Raw genomic sequence first — 22,867 nt, forward strand, 5'->3', positions numbered from 1 at the left:
AAACGTCAAAATACAGAAAATCGAGACAAAGGCAGGCAGTAGTCCTAGAAGGTAGGTGTCAAATCCCCAAGAGCACCAGGGAATCAAGGTTCCTTTAGCATTACGATCCTGCCTTGCTAAGGGCCAGATGGTCTGTCAGACAACCCCATGACCACAAGTTGTGCACGTCCTTTCCCAGCTCTCCTCACCTACCATTGGCAAGAACCTAGTAGTGGAACACCTGGGGTCTCTAAATGAGGTGTGCTTGTGCAACTGAAAGAAAAAGAGAAGTGTTTTGGGGAGGAGCAGAACTGGTGGATTTGCAGTTTCTAAATTATCTTGCATTTTATTTGATTACAGTGTTTGAATTCTGTTTCTTGAAGAAATGTACGTAGCACCACAAGCTCTATTCTAACCTAATGTCTATGGAGAAGCAGGTCCATGCTGTGTTGTATCAGCTTAGCCCCTTCAAAACCTCTCCATGTTCAATGTGAAGGGACTGTCACTATACATGCATGGCACATCACGCCAAGAGCAGAGGACTACCAGAAAATTAGAATCCCTTTTATATTTGTCACATATCAGCATTTATTTAGCTGTAAAAACAAAGAGCATATGGCATTTGTTAAAATCGTTTGCATTTCACACAAATATTTGGCAATATGTAAACTTTCTTGCCAGGGCTGTTTATTGTGGTTCTATTTGTGTACTGATAATGGGAAAATCAGTAATGACCAGGTGTTGGAAGGTCTGATTTCTCATTTAAATTTATTGTTTCTAGCAATCAACTAATTATTTTTGACATGTTGCATAAGCAGAAGAATGTTATTAACCAGAGTCATAATTCCGATTTTTGTGCTGATCACACACAGATTATAAGTTAATTATACTTATTGAATTTAACAACATATATAAGAGATAATCTCAAATTTCAAGACTCTCATTTGTGGGTTACCATCTGTTTTGGACCAAAGAATAGGAATTTGATTGCAAGCTCTCTTCTGAACAGCTTGTAATAAGAGCTGTTTGTATATTAATTACTTATTGAATTATTGTGGGTTTTAATGTTTTAATTTACAAGCAATTTGGAACTTATTGTGGTGACATCTGCTCATATTTTGATACTTTATGATATTTAGCAATTTCATCATAAGCCTATTTTTTCCCCTGGTAACTTATAACCCAATCCTGAAAACAGTAATTTGGTCTCTCCAGCTCACTATAAGGAGTGGTGTCCTGTTTCATCTCCACTGCATATTTTTTTCATAATTAAAAGTATATTTTATAAGCAAAATCAAGATTCCTTTGTGCCTGCTTCCCTGGTCCCCTTTCATTTCTATTCAGAGTTACAGATGAATTTAGTTTCACTCTCATTATTTTACTTCAGTGGTAGATTTTTTACAAATTGCCCTGGTTATTACTTTGATCTTGAATATCCTTATGGTTTTTGTTTTCAATGTACTGTAATGCAATTTAGGGGCCTGTGAACCTGCTTGTAGAATTTTGTAATCTCCTTTCTTTAAACAACATAACTATAAGCATGACTCAGTGGGAATAATTTATTTACTTGAATTTCCTTAAAACACTTGAGCTTCTATATAAACTCCCTAATAAGAAACACCTTCACTCATAGCTTCGCTTGTGGACTTCAATTATATTAATCCTGGTACCTTTTTATTATCACTTAAGACTATTAAATAAGAATTTAGAGAAAATGGTGGGCATTTAATTTCCTTAGTTCTTGAATTTGTAGATGGTAGAGGATAATCGATACTCTCTAGGAAGCTGCAGTCATTCACAACCAAAGAAATTTTATAAGCTAAATATCGTTAGGTAAATGGATGGCTGTATTTATAGGGACTGAAAAATGAAAACAATTTTTGATATAAAGGATTATCATTTCATGAGCTATAAACCTGGCTTCCTCATAAATCAGTGCAAACGGAACCCTTGTGAAACAGAAATGTCTGCGAAGAGTAAATGAAAAGTTGAGACGTCAGTAGGTGCTCTTGGTTTTCTTGATTTTAGGGGAGCCGAAGGAGACAGGATTCTGCCCCATTTCTGTGTTTTTCTAAGCACACGAGACTGGGTATATGTACAAGACCTGGCTGCCAGAGTTACTGGAAAGCTAGCCCAGGCGATGGGGAATGTTTCTCTAAAGCATGTTGTCTTCTCCCAAGGGTGTGCACAGGTTCGTGTATCAGCTGCATAAGGCTCCGTTCCAAAAACAACGATATTTCAAGGGAACCTTTATTTATCTTTAAATTTAATTTAATTTAATTTAAAATTAATTTAAATCTTTAAATTATCATTAAGTAATAGCAGTAGCAATAGCTGAGCTAATTAATATTAATTTTATCTATTTTCAGACTCTTTTATTTCAGAACTTCTACATGCACAATAATGCCTGACTGGCCATTTTTAATTTCTCCTTTTTTCACTTTGCAAACAAAACCCTACAATATCTGCTATCAACTAAGGCAGAAATTAAGAACCAATAAAATGTGTTAAGTTTGAGTTAGAATGAAGAAAAAACCTAAAGGAACCAGAGGGGTGAGAGGTAAACACACCCCAGTGATTTTTTTTAAGTCTTTTATTTAAACCTTTCTTCCTAGGCTGGTGCCCACAGACACCTTGCTCTTTCTGTGACCGGATGCTGGGAAGCCTGCTGGTCCACAGGTCCACACATGAAATCAGCATAAGGTAAGCAGCCCAACGTGCCATTGGATCCTTGTCCTTGTACCCAAAACCCATTTGAGGAGCAGAGCTGCATTTTGCCAAACAAGAACCCCTTGTTTTAAGTGATATTTTCAGGGGGAGTGGCAGGTCTTTCTCCTTGCTAAAGGTTGAAGGTAGTAGACAGGCCACCATTCAATCATTATGAGCGGCGTAGTCAATTTCAGTTGAGGAATTGACTAATGCCTTCTGAGAATTTTGGGGTTTTTTTGTTTGTTTGTTTGTTTTTGAGACTCTTTGCTCTGTCGCCTAGGCTGGAGTGAGTGCAGTTGTGCGATCTTGGCTTACTGCAACCCCCACCTCCTGGGCTCAAGTGATTCTCCTGCCTCAGGCTCTCAAATAGCTGGGTTTACAGGTGCCCACCACCATGGCTGGTTAATATTTAAAATATTTTTAGTAGGGACAGGGTTTCACCATGTTGGCCAGACTGGTCTCGAACTGAGCTCAAGTGATCCGCCCACCTCGGCCTCCCAAAGTGCTGGGATTACAGGTGTGAGCCACTGCGCCTGGCCTGCCTTCTGAGAATTTTGGATCCTGAATGAGCTGTAACAAGTTTTTCTGGGTCTTACCAGGTGAGGATGACACCTTCTAAAATCAACCTCTCTTGTCAACATTATGAAGTATAATTATGCAGACAACTTAATTATAATTGGGCACATGTGTATCGATTTTATTTGGCTCCTATATCTTAATTCTATGCTTTATTAGTTTCTTAATATAATTTGTGTCTGTCTCCAAATTGATTTGCTAGTTAACTTTGAAACTTATTAGAAGATCATGGAGATGACTGTGTAAATCTGGTGAGATGCTAAGGTTTCCTGACCAGCAAACCAAACAGTTGTATGTGCACAGGTGTGAAGAGTTGAGAAACCCATAGCCCAAACTGAAACAGACCTGTGCCCCCAAGTTATCTTACTACCTTTTGGTACATGGGATTTTAGTTTCATTTTACTTAATTGTTACTTAATTTTCTGTCTCTTTCTCTAATGCCTTTTTAGTTCTAAAGAAAAACCCTATAGAACTTGAGCAATTTTAAAGCATAAAGATGGAATTTTGAGGAAGGTTTTTTATTTACTGTTTTAAGGGAACCAAGTAGAACTAAAATGATAGACTTAAATTTCATTAAAGTAAGCAGCTTACTATTTGAAGTACTTTTGTTTAAAACCAGACATGTGCATATGTAGATTGTTTTAACAAGTTAAACATGTATAAGTATTTTAATATTACTTCACTTAAATATTTGAAAGGTATAATCTGTTAATGAAAACAAAATTTGTAATGTATTAGTGAATTTGAATTTTCTGACTGGCTCTTTCCCTCAATATAATGTTTTCAAGGTTCATGTGCATTATGGCACGAATCATTTCTTTTTATGTCAGAATAATATTCCATTGTGTGGACAGACCATGGATAGAACATGTTTGATCCATGCATCAGTTGATGGAAATTGGGTTGTATTTCCCTTTTGGCTGTTACGAAAAATGATGTCATGAACACACATATACAAGCTTTTGTGTGGACATATGTTTCATTTCTCTGTGGCATTTACTTAGGAGTGGGTCGTATGGTACCTCTGTTGAACATTTTGAGGAACTGAATTTTTCCAAAGTGGCCGTTATATCAGTCAATATTTTTTGAAATGCCATTGAACCATATTCTAAATGTCAGAGGGAAGATGGGAGGGGATCTCTCTCTCATCAGTGTTTTGAACGGGTATTATTTCAGTACTTGGGGAACATAAGTTTCAATTTAACTGAATCCAGCACACATTGAATTTCTCCTGTGCATGAGGTAACTGTGTTTGGCTTTATATTATATATCTGATCCTGGGTAAATGGAGAGAAGTACATGAAAGAAAGCAAGCAACGTAAAATATTTTCATGCATTTCTCTCTAAACTTTTCCTCTGTATGTATTTTCCTATAGTTTGGATCAAACTATAGCCCTGGTGGTCTTTTGTGTTTGTTGTCGTCCCCTGCCACCCAGTTTGGGATGCCTCATAAACATCTTTCCATTAACCTAGCTTTGAAATTTTTAACTTGCAGCGGGAGAGCACAGCTTTAATGTCAAGCAACGTAACTTTAAATTCTGGCTTCACTGGGGTTTAAGGTGGTTACATTCCCTAAGCCTTTATTTGTTAAGCCTATGAAAAGGTAATAATAAGAGTAATGGTCATATTTATCTCTGGGAGTTATGACTGGTGAGATCGATTGTATTGAGCACGTAGCCCTCATGGCTGATCCTAGCTAGCATACAATACATGCCGTGTATTGCTTTCCAAAATCATCTTCATGGCGGCCTGATAGTTTCCGTATGTGTTCACTGCAATTTATTTCATCGTGCTGTCACTGGACAACGAAATTGTTTCAAGAAGCACACATTGGCTTCTTTACCATTACATAGGATGAAAAGACGTGGAAAGTGGGAAAACAAGCCTGTGTCAGCTCCTAAATAAGCTGCTCCCCAAGCAGATGTTAGGAAAGATGTATTAGGATTTATATGTAAACTTCATACATACTTTTAAAAATTTGGTCTTAAGCTGGCTGCTGATTGTGAAATGAAAATAAACTCAGTTTATGTCTGAGCAGAGAAAAAACAAGAGCCGCTGCCTTCAAGTGGGCGGAGAGTTTGCTCATTTCCATGAAGCAACTCGGAGAAAGAGGTGCCCTTTAGAGGCTGAGGTCAGTTCAAGCAGATCTCCCACTGGCCCTGGCTTGGTTCAGTCTGCATGGAGATGAGCCCCAAAGACCTGAGCCTTGTCCAGACCATACCTTCAAGCAATGGATTCTTCTAGCGCAGACGCCAACAGCCTAACAGCAGAAATGACACTCACTTTCTCAGGTCCCTTCAGAAACAGAGGGCTGCTTTTGAAGATCTTAAAGATCTTTACATCATAGGGCAAATGACTGAAAGATAAATCTTCCCCTCCAATGATGTCAGAGGAGCTCCCTGCGTTGCCCTTCCTACAATACACGCCCCCTTCATCAGTGTGTGCTTCCTTCGCTGTTTCAGAACACTGCTGGCCTCTTGGCAAGAAACAAACTTGCCCTTTCTGTCCTTAACTACCAGCACCAGCTCTCCAGCAGGCCCCATGTGATTCTACTTTTTAAGATAATTAAAACAGCAATTAAGATTTTGTTGTTTGGGGCCAGTGTTCTCCCAGAGAATGATGGCATATTGAATGCTCCCACTACATACTCAATGAAATGAAACTCTTAAACAGCCATTTCTCCTGGGACTGAATTCTGAACTGTTTGGTGAAGGGAACTACGAATTAATAGGACTTTTTGTCACCTTGAAACCCAGGCTTAAAAAAAAGAAAGACTATAAATAATTTTCCCTTCAGTTTCTTGACAGCTCTAAACCCCAAATTATCGCTTATATTGAATTACTTATCTTTTGCAGAGAAACTTTAGAAATGTCATCAGCCCATGCTAATTTCTTCTTTGCCTTCTTTAAGCAGCACAGTGAGAGAATGTTGTGGCTTTAACCCGAAGTGGAAGGTGGTTATTTCCTTTTTGTGCAGTCACAACTCCAAGCACCTCAAATCAACCTAATTGAAGGTGTCTTTAATCAAAGCTGGGTCAGGCAAGAAAATAAACACAGTTGCTCTAATTAAGACTCCCCTCTCCTCCCCCTCCTGTTTGGGGCCAAGGAGGAGCTGTGAGTGCTGCCAAAACTCTCCTTTATTTTAGAACTGGAGAAGTTGGAAAACATCCACAGGAGTTCTCAGAACTCAGAGGCTGGAAACGGATGCTGTTCGGGAAACCAGTTAGGTGTTAGAATGCGGGTTGTGTCTCCAGCTGTACGTACTAGAAAAGAATGCCCAAACACAGACCTCTGGTGGTAGTTCTTTTTGGGGGGGCTTTATGTGTGCCACCTTGCCTGCTTGACATTGCTGATGAGCCAGGACAAGTCGAGCCCTGAGTGGTCGTGGGTGAGGCAGGTGTGTTTCCCTGATCCTCTCCTACTGACCTTTCAGGTCACTCTTGGGGAATGGCTGGAGGGACTGAGTAAGACACCAGCTCCCACATACTGGATATTTTCTGTGCATCGGGCTCTCCATAAAAGTATTGACTCCTTACACTCTCCCCCTGACATAAGGACAATTTTATACTCAGTTTAGAGATGAGGAAACAGCCACGTAACTGACCCACAATCCCAGGGCAGGAAAGTGGTGGAGCTCCCCCTAGAAGTTAGGGTGTCTGGCGCTTAGCCAAAGTCTCCCTGACTCCCACATCTTTTCCTGTTCTCTGTGGGTCTCAGGACGTGATCTACCTTATCTCTAGCCAATAAGCCTATAGGGATGGGGACTCTAGCCCTGATTGACCCTAACTTTATTGTAATAAAGTCGTAACTGTCATAAGAAGTAATAGTTGCAATAAAAAGTAGTAATTGTAATAAATCATGAACATTCCAAGCTCCATGTTATTTGCCCACAAAAATTTTCTTGGCACAGAAGACAAAGGCAGACTTCTCCCCACGGAATACATAACTGTCGATGGCACTTCACTTTGAACCTTGGTGCAGAGGGCAGTCCTTAAGCCCTGGGCTGAGGGGCGCATGTGACACATCCTGAAAAGTCAAAAACCATTTTCATAGAGCAGGTCCTCCCCCAGCGCACACACACAGAGCTCCTGCGCTTCTCTCCTCTTTCTCTGACTTCTTCCAGAATCGTGGGTCTTGTCTCCATTAGTCAAGAATTTAACTTCTTTCTTCCAAAACGTCCCTCCTCTTCCATGAAGGAAGGTGCTTGTGGACTGGCCTTAGGAAACGTCATGCAGACAGGAACAGCACACCAGTGTCCAATCACTCAAGCCGGAAATGTGGTTTGCTGTGGCCCTGTCTGCTTGAGAGTTCTGCTAGCCTGTGAATACCACTATCATAGCAGCACATTTACTTGTGAGAAATTAAACAAAGCCTTGGGTAGGGGATCCATAATTTACCATCTTCCTGTGAAATCTAGTTCTGGTTTTGGAAAAAAGAGGAGGAGGAATTTTTATTCCCAGCCTTGTGTGTGGTGAGGTTTATCTGGAACAGTGGTTCTTACAGAGGACTCCTGGCCAGGTAACTCGAGTCAAAAAACTGGAGAAAATCCATGAAAACAGCCACTACCTTCAACTGAGCCGCTTAGAGATAAGTGCAGCGCAACATCCAGACATCCCCCTGATGGACAGTTTCTCTTGATTTTGGTGTGATGAAGCCCACAGAGCTGGAGGACATTAAATTCAGCTGTTAGGGTTAGGGATCCGTTCAGAGAATATTCTCATCCTTGTATCTAATAGTCTAAGAATATATATGTAGATTCTATAATCCTGTTTGGAATTAGGTTTTAAAAGAAAAATAATCATTTAAAAGCAAGCTAAGTAAGTGTGGAGGGAGAAAATTTGATCCAATTATTAAATCAGTTGTAAAAAATTAAAATATGTACTTTAGATGGAGCAGTCCATCTTTCTTACCAAATGACATTACACCCTGGCTCGATTGCAGGCCACGGATAGTTTTTGTTTTGTTTTCTCTGCTGCTTAGAAGTCAAAACCCCTTTGGAAAGTTAACAGTGCATTGGGGAAAGCATTCCAACCTCGAACCCTAACTTAGTGTATACATTTAAAGACAATGAACCTGTGGTCAGAAAGCAGAAAGCCAGAGCTGAAAGCAGAAGTTTTTCTAGTTGAAAGAAAGGAAAATGCATAAAGCAAATTAGGGAAATGGACAACTGAAAATGGCCCATAATCCCCATCTCTTCAGGAGCGTATGCTCTCATTCTCCGTAGTTCCAGATGAACACATGCATACATACCTGTATTTATCACAGACACCTCTGGGGTGGGGAATGTTAACCAGGCTGTGTATACAGGTGTTTCATCTCCACAAATCAGGGTATCTTCTCTTCTTTTGAGGCAAGATCCCACTCTTGTCACCTAAGATCTCACTCCGCGCACTGGAGTGCAGTGGCATAATCATGGTTCATTGCAGCCTCAGCCTCCTGGGCTCAAGAAAACCTCTTGCCTGAGCCTCCCGAGTAGCTGGGATCACAGGCATGTGCCACCACACTTGGCTAATTTTTATTTTACTTTTTGTAGAGAAAGCATCTCCCTATGTTGCCTAAGCTGGACTCTAACTCCCAAGCTCAAGTGATCCTCCCATCTTGGCCATTTAGAGTGCTGGGATTACAGGCATGAGCCATTGCATTCAGCTGGTGCATTTTTAGCAGTCATTTTTAGTAGCTCAGTCAGGTCACCAAGCGGTGTCTGAGCCTACACCAGTTGCCTTACTTTATAAATGGAGTTCATGTCAAACACAAATGTTTATTTTTCCTCTAAAGAGCAATGGTTCTTGGCCAGCTGCAGTCTTGCAATGTGGGACATTTGGCAACGTGTGTAGGCATTTTTGGTTGTCACCACTGCAAGGGGGTGGGGGGAGTCCAGGGATGCTGCAGGACATCCTGCTGTGCCTGGGACAGGCTTTTTATTTTTTTATTTTTTTCCAGAGTAAAAGGGGAAAGGAGCTAGGTGTGGCAAACAAAAAGGGCAGCTGGGAAGCTGGGGTGTTTGCCAGGTCCTGCCAGACACAGTTCCCCCTCTGTGCCTCAGTTTCCTCATCTGTAACATGCAGCGATGAGATGAAACCCTCTCCAAGATCGGTCCTTTCCAACTGCCCTCCCTGGGAGCTGGCACAGTGCCCTGCCTCCCAGGCTGACTCGTCCTTTGTGATTCTCTCTTTCCATGGGACTCCAGATTCATGCCGGTCCCACTAGCCCTGCTGCCCTGTTCCTAAGCCTGTCCAGAAATGCTTGGGGCTAAATGAGGCTGAAACTATAGTGCTCTGCTCTTCCTACCTTTTTAAGAGGACTTACATTTTAAAACTTCCATTTTTCAAACACTCACTGGCTCATAAAAAAAAAATAAAATAAAAAGCTGCAATTGTGAAAATGTAATTGCTCAGCTTCAGCTCATGCTCCATATCAGTGATTTTCTTTCTTAGCCAAAGCTCGTTAGAATTATTTCCTGTATTTTTATAATACATTCTTCAAAATTAATTTCAAAATTCCTTATCTACTATCTTTCACAAATGTATGTGTAGCCTAGAGAATTTGGTAATAAATGTTGTAATACATTTATATTGGGATTTGTAGTTGCAAGCCTATTTTTTTTTTTTTTTTTTTTTTTGGAGACAGGGTCTCACTTCTGTTGGCCAGGCTGGAGTGCAATGGCATGATAATGGCTCATTGCAGACTCAACTTCCCAGGCTCAGGTGATTCTCACACCTCAGTCTCCTGAGTAGCTAGGACTACAGGTGGGCACCACCACACTCGGCTAGTCTTTTCATTTTTTTGTTTTGTTTTGTTTTGGTTTTGGTTTTGTAGAGACTGAGTTTTGCCGTGTTACCCAAGCAGGTCTCAAACTCCTGGGCTCAAGTGATCTGCTTGCCTCGGCCTTCCAAAGTGCTGGGATGATAGGTGTGCACCACTGTGCCCGGCCCAAGCCATTTTTCAGTCCATTCTTTTTGCTCCTCCGAGTAACCCTTCATAGCAACCAGCTTTGCATTGTTCAGTCACCAGAAGTTAATGCTATAAAACCAGAGATTTCCAGCCATACAGGATGTAGAGAGAAACCAAAACTCTGTACATTTGCTATTGACGCGATGTTGTCACAGCCACTGCAGCACTCAGCATCACCAAAAGCCTGCACAGAGCTGTGATATTCTTTAGATAGAGTTTTGTTGTTGTTTTCTTTCTTCTCCTTAAATAATATTTAATTTGTCATTAGGTCATACTGTGATTTCATAGCTTATTTCATCTCCGATATTTTCTTCTGTATGTTATCTTTGGAGAGAACTCTCCAGAGTTCAAGCACAAATCCTAGGACAGACTTGCATTTTTGACTGTCACATTTTCATTGCAGTATGTGCAAAAGTACAGAAATGCCACCAAATTAAGCAAAGAAGGTAAGACTTTTTGAATGAAAAAGTTCTGGCAATAATAAAACAAAGCCTATTAAGAGTGTGAAGTGAGAGGTGGAGTGATGCCAGGGCAGCTGCCTTAATTATCTCTTGCTGTGTTACAGACGAACACACGTTTACCAGCTTGAAATGACACATTCTCTCACCGTTGCTGCAGGTCAGGGGTCCAGGCACAGCACAGCTGGGGCCAGTGCCAGCGTCCCACAAGGCTTGGTCCAGGTGTCGGCCAGGCTGCACTCTGCTTTAAACTCAGGGATTTTCTTCCAAGCACAGGTTGTTGGTAGAATTCAGTTCCTGGGGCTGGAGGACTGAGACCCTCAGCTCCCTACAAGGCTTCCTGCCATTGCCTGGACAGATCTTGCAGTGCGTGCGGTGTTAATAATCATGGGAGAGAAATGTGGTCAACCTTGCCATATAATGTATCCTAACCTAGGGAGTGGCGCCCCATCTCCCTGACGTATTCTGGAAGCAGGTGACAGATCTTGCCCATACTCAAGTGTCGGGAGTATACCAGGGCAGGACTTTGTGGGGTGAGGTATGTCCCTGGCAAAAACCATTACTTTTAATCTTCCCATTAAATGTAAAATATCATCCAACTTGAACATATACTTTGTACTTTTTTCCCCTAAACAAACAAAAACTAATCCTCATCCAACAATAAAAGTTTTGCTGCCTGTAAAGATACTTGAAAATGTATGATATAGACACGGAAGACAGTTCCCACGCAGCCTAAAGATGTTTAGTGCTGGCCGGGCGTGGCGGCTCACACCTGTAATCCCAGCACTTTGGAAGTCTGAGGCAGGTGGATTGCTTGAGCTCAAAAGCTCGATACCAGCCTGGGTAAGAGCAAAACCTTGTCCCTACAAAAAGTACCAAAAAATTAGCTGGGTGTGGTGGTGCCCACCTTTGGTCACAGCCACTTGGGAGGCTGAGGTGAGAGGATTGCTTGAGCCTGGGAGGTGGAGGCTGCAGTGATCCCAGGTTGTGCCACTACTCTCCAGCCTGGGCAACACAGCAAGACCCTGTCTCAAAAAAAAAAAAAAAATGTTTAAAGATGTTTAGTGTTGGTGACATCATTGACATTAGTTGCAGCCTTTCTGGGGGTGCCCAGCTCTATGGAATGAGCGGCTTACTGGTTTATGAATTCCGGTTTGTTCATGGACAACAGAGGTTCTTTCCTTGCTTGTTTTTTTGAGCTAGTTTGCTCTCGTGTCTAACCGGGTGGTTTCTAAGAAAACCGGACTCTGTCTTGGCTGTCTCACACAGAAGCCCCTGCAGGTTTTACTGCCCGTCCTCCCTCCCCAGATTTCTGCCTGCCTTCTGGGCACCAGAAGTCTTAGACGGATGCAGCGGGTTCTGTGGTGAAACACAAATGACAGAGGTGCTCCCTGCCTTCCATGTTCTGGCTTTCCACCAGGAGCCCCAGCCGCCTTGCAGAAACATCGAGGTGACTTGTAGCATGACCGAGCTCACTGGCGCGTCTTCGCGGTGCTGCCCCCGCCCTGCAAGAAGAGGGGCCATGCAGTCACCCGTGGACCACGTTCAACGTTTGCGAGGGAGAGGTACCACCGTTCCTCATGTGGCCAGGACCGTGTGGTCACTCTTCGGGGGTGTTGACATGGCTGCAGGTGTACTCAGTCACCTCTCCATGTATACGGAAAAGTGCTCAGTGTTGTATCCAGCCGCATCTGCCTGAGTGCGCTTTGGGATTCCATTTCTGCCAGCTATGGGGCGCGCTGCCGATCTGCATGCACACAGCTTTACTGAACGCGAAGTCAGTTGTTGGTTGTTGTTGGTTGTTGTGCTCTGCTGCCTCCTGCTTCTGGCTCCAGTCATGTGGTTTCTGCTTATCTCTTCCCTGGCCTTAGGAAATAGACCAGCTCTTCTTTTTTTCAAAAACATTTCACCTGGGCATATTTTTTTATCTATAATTATGAACTTTTATGTAATCACATAATTAGAAAATATAACGCAAATCAGATGTTAATTGCCTTCACGTGTATAATTAGTATAGATACTATTTTCTTTATTCATCTCCAAAAAAGAAAAATAGAAGCGGTGTTTCAAAACTCTCTTCTCTTTTTAAACAGAGGGTGGCTCCCACTCCGCCAGCACCTCATCGCAGCGAGGTGAGGCTAAGATGAGCATAACCAGTGACGAGGTGAACTTCCTGGTGTATCGGTATCTCCAGGAGTCAGGTAAGAGGCTTGGTTTTCTGTTGGTAGGAAATTCACCTTCAGCATCTTATGAACAGAATGATCAATGCTTGATTCAAGAGCAGGCTGTAGAAGAAGAAGTAGAGCTAAGAAGGTTCTTAGTGTTGATGGGGTAAAGAGAAGGTTCTGAAGCCCTGCCATTCCTGGGTGGAAAGAGGGAATGTGTTCTTTCTTCCTTTGACACTTCTGTGCAGATGAATCAGGTGGGAATCAAGAGCAGTTGTGGTGAACGTGGAAAGGACGGAAGCAGTGCAGCTCCTGGCCTCCGCCTTGGCGAGGGCATGCATGAGCTGGGGTGTGTGTTTGAACCTCTTTGATTTTGCTCCAGAAATTTAGTCAGCTCCCCAGCTTCTCCTGCTCCACGCCTTCCAAATGGGCCGCTAGGCAATTTTCGACAACTTAGGAATCATCCTACCATCTTCCAGCATTATTGATTACCGTTAAGACAGTACTTTCTGGTTAATAAGTAAACAGCCAATCCCGTGTGTTCCTTGTTGACAAAACAGACCTTGAGCTGAGCAGCTGCCCTCCTCTGCTGGCAGGGAAGTGGCGGGAGGAAGCCATGGAGCCCAGGGCCTGGGTTCTGGCCTGGCTTTGGCCTGGGCTTGCGGGATCCCTCCAACAAGTGATTTGGTTTCTAGCGTGAAAACTTTTTTTTTAATTTTAAAACTTAGAAGATACGTAATTTAAGACCTACAAAATGACATTGGTGAAAAAATGTTCTGATAGCCACCTACCCATTTAACTTAAGAAATAAACCTCTCTGATGCAATGGAAACCCCGCCCAGGTTTGCCTCCCCGCCTTCCTTGATAATAATGACCCTGGTGGACTTACTGTGTGTTATCTGCATGTGGCCATTTTCCTAAGCAATACACAGTGTGGGTGGATTCGTTTCCTAGGGCTGCTATACCTGACGTACCACAAACTGGGGTGGCTTAAAAGGAAATATGTTGTCTCCTGGTTCCTGGGGACAGAAGTCCATGGTGAAGGTGTGGACGGGTTGGTTCCTTCTGAGGGGGAGTCTCTCCTGGGCCCCTGCCTTGGCTCCTGGGGCTTTGCTGGCAATCTTTGGAATCCTTGGCTTCTAGGTGCGTTACCCTCATCTCTGGGTTCACATTTCTTCATATTTCCCCTGGGGTAAAGACAGTCAGATAGGATTCGGAATTTACCCGCCTCCAGGACAGGCTGATTTTAGCTATTATTTTTGAATGCAGCGATAATCACATCTGGAATGACCCTGTTTCCAAATAGCAGTATATAAGGTACACTGTTGCACCTCAGGATGGTCCAATGGAGGGGGCACACTTCGACCCATAACAGTTGGTTTTGGGGTCTTTATAAGCTTCATGCCCTTGACATCAGATTGTATATATTCTGGAACTTGATTATTTGAAAAGGAAACCCCAGTTCCTAGGCCCCCTCCTCCCAGAGATGCATGTATTCGATTTGAGGGAAAACCAGTCTATGATCCTCTGGGCGTGGGTTCTCTCACAGCTGGCCTGGTCGGGTAGCATGCAGGCATTGGAGCCACACAGAATGACTCGAGCTCTGATCCTTGAATGAGTCTGAGTGAGGCCTGTTCATTTGAGCCTCGGTTTCCTTGCCTAGGAAAATGTGATCAAGTACCTCAGGCACATAGCACATTGTAAATAAGTGCCTTCTCTGTCCAAGCCTGGGTCTCTGTCCCTTGCACTCCCAGCTAGTGTTATTCATGGGAAGTACACATTCTTTCTGCATGTTTATCAGACGCCTTCGATTGGTTGTTGCCAGAACATAGTATAAGATAATTGGCATACAAAACAAAACATGTACTGCCTCGCCCCTGGAAATCAGGGGAATGCTAACCACTGTGCTAATACCTCAGCCTTGGCTCTTTGAGGAGCCCAGGTGGCTTCCTGTCTCAGAGCTCAGAGCTTCCAAGAGGTGCCTGCAAATGGAAATCACATGTACCAAACCCTGCTTCCCTGTCGACTTGTGGCATGGAATTTGAGATTCTTCCATTTAGCAACACCTCTGCACAAGGACATGATGAAGGCCAAAGAGACTCACAGCTCTTGTGTAAACAAGTCCCAAACTGGAGCTGTCAGGTGTGAAGGACCACGTGCTCCGTAACCTGGAGACAGAGCCGTGCTGTTGGCTGGTCCCCAGGCCCACGGAGCATGAGCTTTGCTGGCTTCTTGAAATAAACACAGAAACCCCTATCCCTCCCCAGAAAGGTCGGCTTCCTTATTCAGTGTTTGTTTATGAAGCTTCTGTAACCAGGCAGCTGAGAAGGAGAGTCGGAGCACAACAATGTAGAGACCTCGGCAAATGTCAACTTTATGTAACATCTGTGAGTTCCATTCCAGATTCATCAGTGTCACTGAAGTATAATAACACTTCTTAGGCAGAGTTGGTGTTGAAGACAGAGACTATTGCACTTTCTTCAAATCGCTGTGTGCATTGTGGAACTTTTTGGAGCACCCTACCACACTACAAGGTTGTATTCAAAGGAAGAAAGGAGCAAAGAAATGCTTAATGTTGAAATGTTCATTTTGGGGTATTTTCTGTTTGTCTCAAGTCCCAAAGTTTTGGTTAGGTCAATATTCATTGATCCTGCATCAAGAAACAGCACCTTCTCAGTCTATGGCTGTCTCCCTTCTACCTTAAATGAAAAGGAAAACATTTTCGTGATCATGCTTCCTCCTCAAGCACCTGCACTCTCATTCCTGCACCCTACCAAACTTATTAAAAACAGGCTCTGCATCTCAGAAGATGATTCATTCCTCAACTCCCTCCAGTCTGGCTTTCTCCACTAGAAGTTGTCAGTAAATTCTGGGTTCCTGGATCCAGTGATCTTACTGCAACTGGCATTCCTCCTTACCTGTGTGTGACAAGAAGCAGGTGTTGGAGGGAGGTGAGGAAAGGAGTAGGTGTTTCCCTGCAGTGCAGCTGGCTCCCTGGAAGGTATACTTAGAATGCTAAACCCCACCTTCCTGGTGCAGTGATGGACAAGTTTTCCAGAGTCACCAAGCTTGTGGCCTGAGCCCTGCTTCTCTGCCCTGGATCCAGCAGACGAGATGCCGTTCCTGTCCATCTGTTCATCTCCTTCACCAGTGTCTCTCTTCCTCCCCTCTGCCAGTATCCACAGTGTCAGCTATGATTCCTTAGGCTGCAAGAAAGGGAATCCTCAGTGGAGCACTGATGGCCTCAGATAGCAGGGAAGCAGGGTGTTGAAGAAGGATTCAATACACACGTCTTCAAACTGGGGAAAGAACCTCAAAAACAGACGTGTTTTGTTCTTCCACCCACAACAGGCAGAAGTCAGATCATCTGGTTTTTAGCAATCTACATATATTTCCCTACCTATATGGATTAGTGGATTTCCATTGTTGCCCTTGTTAATTGTCCAAAGCGAGGGCTTTGCCCATCAGAAACACTCAATAGATGTTACCCACAGGTGACATCTCACAACAGCAGACTCATGGCAGTCTGAAAGAGGAAACTGGTTAGAAGCAAGAATATTAAGTAGTAGGGAACTTTGGCATTACCAAGCTTTAGTGCCAAAATGGATTTGTTGGCTTTTGCATGTGTTTGGCAGTCTGGCTTTGACAGGGTGATATGGTTTGGCTGTGTCCCCACCCAAATTTCATCTTGAATTGTAGTTCCCATAATTCTCACATATCATGGGGAGGGACCCAGTGGGAAGTACATGAATCATGGGAGCAGATTTTCCCATGCTATTCTTGTGATAATGAATAAGTCTCACAAGATCTGATGATTTTATAAAGGGGAGTTCCCCTGCACACCCTTTCTTGCCTGCCACCATGTAAGACGTGACATTGTTCCTCATTCACCTTCTGCCATGATTGTGAGGCCTCCCCAGCCATGTGGAACTATGAGTCCATTAAGCCTCTTTTTTTTCTTTATAAATTACCCAGTCTTGGGTATGTCTGTATTAGCAGCATGAGAATGGACTAATACAACACGCGAGTCCACTGGCCTCTGTCTTACAAGATCCATTGCCCGGTCGCTTCTGCTACCTGGGCAATTTTTAAGAAGCACATGATGGCCGTGTGCCTTTCCCATGAGCTCATGTTACCATTCCAGGAGGAGAGAAGCAAGGGAGTGAGCCCCTATAAATGTGCACAGCCAGCACCTGCTGTGGTGAGCAGGTCCCCCAAATGCTGGGGGAATCGTGAGTTGTTTGCCCCCGCATATTTCTGAATACAGCAAGGGAAGTGGAAGTCCATTTTCCATTTAGTGGGGAAAGAGAGAAAATTTGGCAAGTGAGTCCCTATAAACATATTATTTCCTCTGGGACTTCATCCCAAATTCAAACTAAAGAAAACATGTTCTCCCAGACCCACATTTTTAGCATAAATTAAATAATTCACAGAAACTTGCAAAATGGTATGAGGAATACAGGGCAACAGAACCACAAATTCAAACTGAATTTAACTGAGAAAGAACTGTGCCTGCAATATAATCAGGTGATAGATGTGGGGGGAAGGGAGGTACTATGAAAACTTTTTTTTTTTTTAATTTTTTGAGACTCACTTATGCTGAGGGTCTCACTCTGTTGCCCAAGCTGGAGTGTGGTGGCACAATCACTGCACTCACTGCAGCCTCTACCTCCCAGGCTCAAGTGATCCTCCCACCTCAGCCACCCGAGCAACTGGGACTACAGGCTTGCACCACTAGAAATTATGCCCAGGTAATTTCTTATTTTCTGTTTTATTTTATTTGTAGAAACAGGGTTTCATTGTGTTGCCCAACTTGGTCTCAAACTCCTGGGTCCAAGAGATCTTCCCACCTTGGCCTCGTAAAACGCTAGGATTATAGGCATGAGCCGCCGCACCACCCAACCAAAAATATTTTTTAAAGGAGAAGATACTGGCTGAAGAGGAAAGAAGGAAGGAATGTGGGGAGCCATCTTGAGCATAATCAACACACAGGACAGTTTTGTCACCCTCAAAATTGCCTTGTGTCCCTTTGTACTTAGCTCCTCTTCCACCCCCACCCTGCCCCTGGCAACCACCACTGTGTTCTGTCCCTAGAGTTTTGCCCTTGCAAGAATAGCATAGAGATGGCGTCATACGTTGTGTAGCCCTGAGAGTGTGACATCTTTCACTCAACCTCATGCACTTGAGATTCATGCATGCTGTTGTGTGCACCAGCCATTCATTCTTTAGCTAAGTGGCATTCCATTTTGAATGCTGTTTCAGCGATTTGTTTATGTATCCTCCTGTGGAGGGACATTTGGGTTCTTTCCAGGTTTTGGTGATTCTAACATAAAGCTATAAAAAAACATTTTCATACAGATCTTTTGTGTGAACGTAGATTTTCATTTCTCTTGGGTAAATATCTAGGAGTGGGGTTGCTGGGTCATGTAGTAAGTGTAGATTTCACTTTATCAGAAACCAGTGCATTCTTTTCCATCTAAGGCAGAGGCAGGACACATCATAAACATGAGTGGTTTTATAGAAATGAGTTGAGTCACAGAACTCCTCTATCTGTCACACAAGGCATATTGGAAAGTATGTAAAAAGATACTAGCCCTGGCGCATATATCTGCAGGACACTCATGAAATCTGATTCTTCCTTTGAGGATTTACAGCTAGCCTTCTGGACTAATTGATGAACCGGTCAGGTCACAGTTTCCATGGGCAGACATGAATGTAGCCCAGGCCTGCTGAGTGACAGAGTATCCTTGTTTGCACACCTTCTCGTCCTTCAGCAGTGCTGTCTAACCTGCTTAAAAATAGAAAACTCTACAGCTTGGTCAGCCCTCTGGTGGATAAGCCCAGGCATCTGAACATGGCAAAGGCCGGGCTTCCAGATGCAGGATTCCGCAGGCTGGGCCCTATGGTGGCCACGAAACCTCTCTGTGCATTTACCCACATACCCACAGTATCAAGTCATTGAAAATCCAGCAAAGTATTTCCCTACCTGGAGCACCATGACTGATGTCCGCACACCACCAGGAACAGGCAGACGAGTAACAAAAACCATGTGATGATGGTGGTGGCGACAGTACCAAAGAAAAAGAAACACAAGTGAGAAATGGAATTTCACTGATGTTGTGTTTAGCACAGGGATGTTACCAAGTTCTGTGTCCATGACGGCTGTAATTTTAAACACCGTAGCTACTAAAAGGAGCTTGAAACCATAATAGATGGTAAAAATTCACTTCTCACACATGCTGAATTCCCAGAATGAGGAATTTCTTGTTTAGCTGTGAAGATTTAACGACCCTGGAGGATGATTGAAAACTCCTTCTTCACTGGAACTTATGTTCTGATTTGTCCTGATTTGTACCTGAGAGGCCAATTTATTCTACATATTTCTTGCCTTCATTAACATCACCAAACATGGGTTTTCAGAGTGAGAGTGTTGCTAGTTATCAAAAGTGAGCGTCTCCACTCTGAGCACTACATTTTACTAAAGAGCCCATTTCTGCACACACAACTAGCTGGGTAGGATTAGGCATGCTTCTTCTGTTTACATAATGTATATATGGCTCTGTGTATTATGGCATCATAAGGAGGACAGTTGCTGTGCTTCCAGTGTTTCTGTCCCCCCAAATTCCTATATTGAAATCCTAACGCCCAAGGGATTGGTATTAGGGGCTGGGGCCTTTCGGAGGTGACGAAGTCATGATGAGTGCCCTTACAAAGGCACCCAGAGAGCTCCTTTGCCCCTTCCACTGTGAGAACACAGCAAGAAGGCGCCATCTGTGAACCAGGAAGCAGGTCCTCATCAGACACCCAATCTGCCACGGGTTGAACGTGGACTCCCAGCCTCCAGAACTGTGAGACACACATGTTGTTTATAAGCCACCTACTCCAGGTATTTTGGTGGAGCAGCCCGAATGGAGTAACATCATAGTGAAATATTACACCCACGTGCCCAGACTTTCAGGGTTGTGAATATAACTTATTGACATTTGTCATTCATTTTGTGAAGCTTCCATGCCAAGAAAGTCATTAATAAGAGCGATTTCTACATGGTATGGTGGTCCATGCCTGTAATCCCAGCACTTTGGGAGGCTGAGGTGGGTGGATTGCTTTGAGCCCAGGAGTTCAAGGCCAGCCTGTGCAATAAATACAAAAATTAGCCAAGTGTGGTGGTGCACGCCTATAGTCCCAATTACTCGGGAGGCTGAGGCAGGAGGATTGCCTGAGCCTGGGAGATCAAGGCTGCAGTGAACCATGATTGTGCTACTGCACTGCAGACTGGGTGACAGAGTAAGACCCTGTCTAAAGAAAAATGAAAGAGTCTTGCTGGGTGACACACTTCACCTGTAGTGCTCTCTGGTGGTGATGCCATTCAGGTGAGTTCGCGTAAGAGGAGTGTGTGGAAGAGTGAGTGAGACCTCAGCGGCCTCCTCTTTCCACAGCAAGCCCAAGCTCAGAGATAAAAGGCTATACTGAGCGCTCAACACACATCGAGGTTATACTGTCCAAAAAGAGTACCCTGTAGATGACCCAGCAAGTTCACAGTGGGTGAGCTGGCATGGGCCTTGGTTAGAGTGAGGTGGGGCGGAGGGGAAGGTTCCCTGTTCTCCAACACTTTCTGCAGAAGCACGAGACTGAGGGTGAAGTGGTCCCCTGGAAAAGCACCAGGTGGCCTGGTGGGGGTGGCGGGTCCTGATGCTGAGGGATGAGTTGTAGCTCATGCCCTGTAAAAGAGAATGCTGTTCAAAGCCAGCCAGTCTGGATTCAAGAGGGCTCCTGGGAGCTTCAGACCATCTGTAGAAGAAGCACTTCCCTGAGTCTTCCCTGTGTTCCAGTGCCCTTCCTATCCTAGGCCTCTGAGCAGGGTGCTGTCAGTCGAGTGGGCAGTTCCCCTCACCTCCTGCTGGCCTGGCTTTTCATCCTTGTGGAGTTTCTGCTGGAGTAGAGATCAAGCTGTGTGCTGGGCTGACCTCCTGTCACATCTGTGAACTGTTATGGTGAGGACCGTGGCATGAGAGAGCCGAACAGAAAGACATGCCCCCTCCTTCCAAGACTGACCTCGCACTTTAGGGGAACAGTACAGTGGCCTTTAGGAAACCTCAGCAGAAGCAACCCAGATGTCCACTGACAGAGGAAATTCCATCAAGAGAATGTGTCCATCCGTGCAGTGGAATATCATGACTCAGCTTTGAAAAGGAAGGAAATTCTGACACAGGCTCCAACACGGTGACACTCGAAGACATTATGCCAAGTGAAATTAGCCAGTCACAAAAGGCAAATACTGTAGGATTCCACTCAGAAGGGATACCTCGAGGAGTCTAATCCAAAAAGACAGGCAGTGGAAGGGTGGTTGCTGGGGGATGGGGAGAAGTGAGGGGTGTGGAGTTGCTGTTTAATGGGTACAGTTTCCATTTTGCAAAACGAATAAAGTTCAGGGGATCGTCGATGGTGATGGTTGCACAACAATGTGATTGCACCTAATGCCACTGAACCATGCATTTAAAAATGGTTACGATGGAGGCCGAGGTGGGAGGATTATTTAAGAGGCCAGGAGTTCAAGACAAGCTTGGGTACCATAGCAAGACCCTGTCTCCACCAAAAAAAAAAAAAAAAAAATTCAAAAATTAGCCAGGCATGGCTCACACCTGCAGTCCCAGCTACTCAAAAGGCTGAGGCACGGGAGTCACTTGAGCCTGGGAAGTGAGAGCTGGAGCGAGTTATGATTGTGCCATCACATTTCAGCCTGGACAACAGAGTGAGACCCTGTCTCTTAAAAAAGTAAAAAAATGGTTAGCATGATAAATTTTATGTTATATATATTTTTCCACGATTTGGGGGGAAAGGTCATGGTATTGTAGGTGAGAAGTTCCATGCATAGATTGTTTTCAGAGTTTGGAAAATTAGTCTCAAAGGGAAGAAAGAACCAACTGTAGTCACAGTAATATTAATATTATCAGTATTATATAAGGGCTTTTTAATAGTCCCATATTAGTGTTTGGGGCAAGTCCCTGGCACAGCCACTATTATTTATGAGCTAGATTGGTGTCCGACAAAATCTGATTATTCAAAAAATTAAACGGAAAATAGTGGCTTATTTATAATAGCAATAATCTGGACATATGTCCAGTGTCCCTCGGTGGGGGTAGATGAAGCAAGCTGTGGCATGTCTGCCATGGAGCACCGCTCAGCTATGAAAAGGAAGGAGAGGTGGGAAGGCACAGCAAGCTATAGGAACCGCCAGAGAAATGCACGGAATAGAACAAGCCGCGTCAGAAGGCTGCAGACTGGGCCAGGTGCGGTGGCTCATGCCTGTAATCCCAGTACTTTAGGAGACGTAGGTGGGCAGATCACTTGAGGTCAGGAGTTTGGGACCAGCCTGGCCAGCATGGTGAAACCCCATCTCTACTGAAAATATAAAAAATTAGCCAGGCGTGGTGGCACATGCCAGCAGTCCTAGCTACTCGGGAAGCTGAGGCAGGAGAAACACTGGAACAGAGGAGGTGGAGTTGCTGTGAGCTGGGATTGTGCCACGGTACTCCAGCCTGGGCGACAGAGCAAGACTCTGTCTCAAAGTAAAAGAAGAAGAAGAAAATTGCAGACTGCATGATTCCATTTATAGGTCATGATTAAAATGCTGAAAATACACAGGTGGACACCAGATCAGTGGCTGCTACAGATCCGGAATAGGGATGGAAGCATGTGCATATAAAAGATGGCTATGGGAGAGTTCTTTTGTGTTGATAGAAGAGTTTGGTACCTTGACCAGGGATGAGGTTCCACACATCCACATGTAGGATCAAACTGCATAAATTACACATATACAACCAGTGAATGCAGTGCAGAAAGGGCGATGATAGTTTGTGTTCCAGCGAGCACTTCCCATCCTGGCACCTACTTAGTGCTGTTGATCCTCTTCGACAGTAGTGTAAGATGCCAAGCTGGGAGAAGACAGGATGAAACGTGCACAGCACTTTACTAGCTACTAGTTTTGCAGTTTCCCCTGAGTCCATAGTAATTGCAGAATTATTTAATTGTA

At 43.9% G+C, this 22,867-nt stretch overlaps 1 protein-coding gene across 8 annotated transcripts in view; it reads left to right on the plus strand.

Annotated features, from left to right (window-relative positions):
• TBL1X (transducin beta like 1 X-linked) overlaps window positions 1-22,867 on the plus strand; it is a 250,547-nt gene that overhangs the window by 171,159 nt on the left and 56,521 nt on the right. For 3 of the 8 annotated variants that reach the window (XM_032285870.1, XM_032285869.1, XM_032285871.1), the window contains exons 3-5: window positions 2,595-2,682; window positions 12,093-12,237; window positions 12,766-12,873. In XM_032285870.1, coding sequence (XP_032141761.1) covers window positions 12,135-12,237; window positions 12,766-12,873 — 211 coding nt within the window. In that variant the 5' untranslated portion in view covers window positions 2,595-2,682; window positions 12,093-12,134. Of the gene's footprint in view, window positions 1-2,594; window positions 2,683-3,147; window positions 3,288-11,660; window positions 12,238-12,765; window positions 12,874-22,867 lie in introns of those variants that run through there. The other 5 variants (XM_032285875.1, XM_032285874.1, XM_032285872.1 and 2 more) reach the window with 4 other exon arrangements.

The sequence above is a fragment of the Sapajus apella genome, unplaced genomic scaffold (assembly GCF_009761245.1).
Source record: "Sapajus apella isolate SASKATOON/1434 unplaced genomic scaffold, GSC_monkey_1.0 scaffold17, whole genome shotgun sequence".
In the NCBI taxonomy this organism is placed as follows: Eukaryota; Metazoa; Chordata; class Mammalia; order Primates; family Cebidae; genus Sapajus; species Sapajus apella.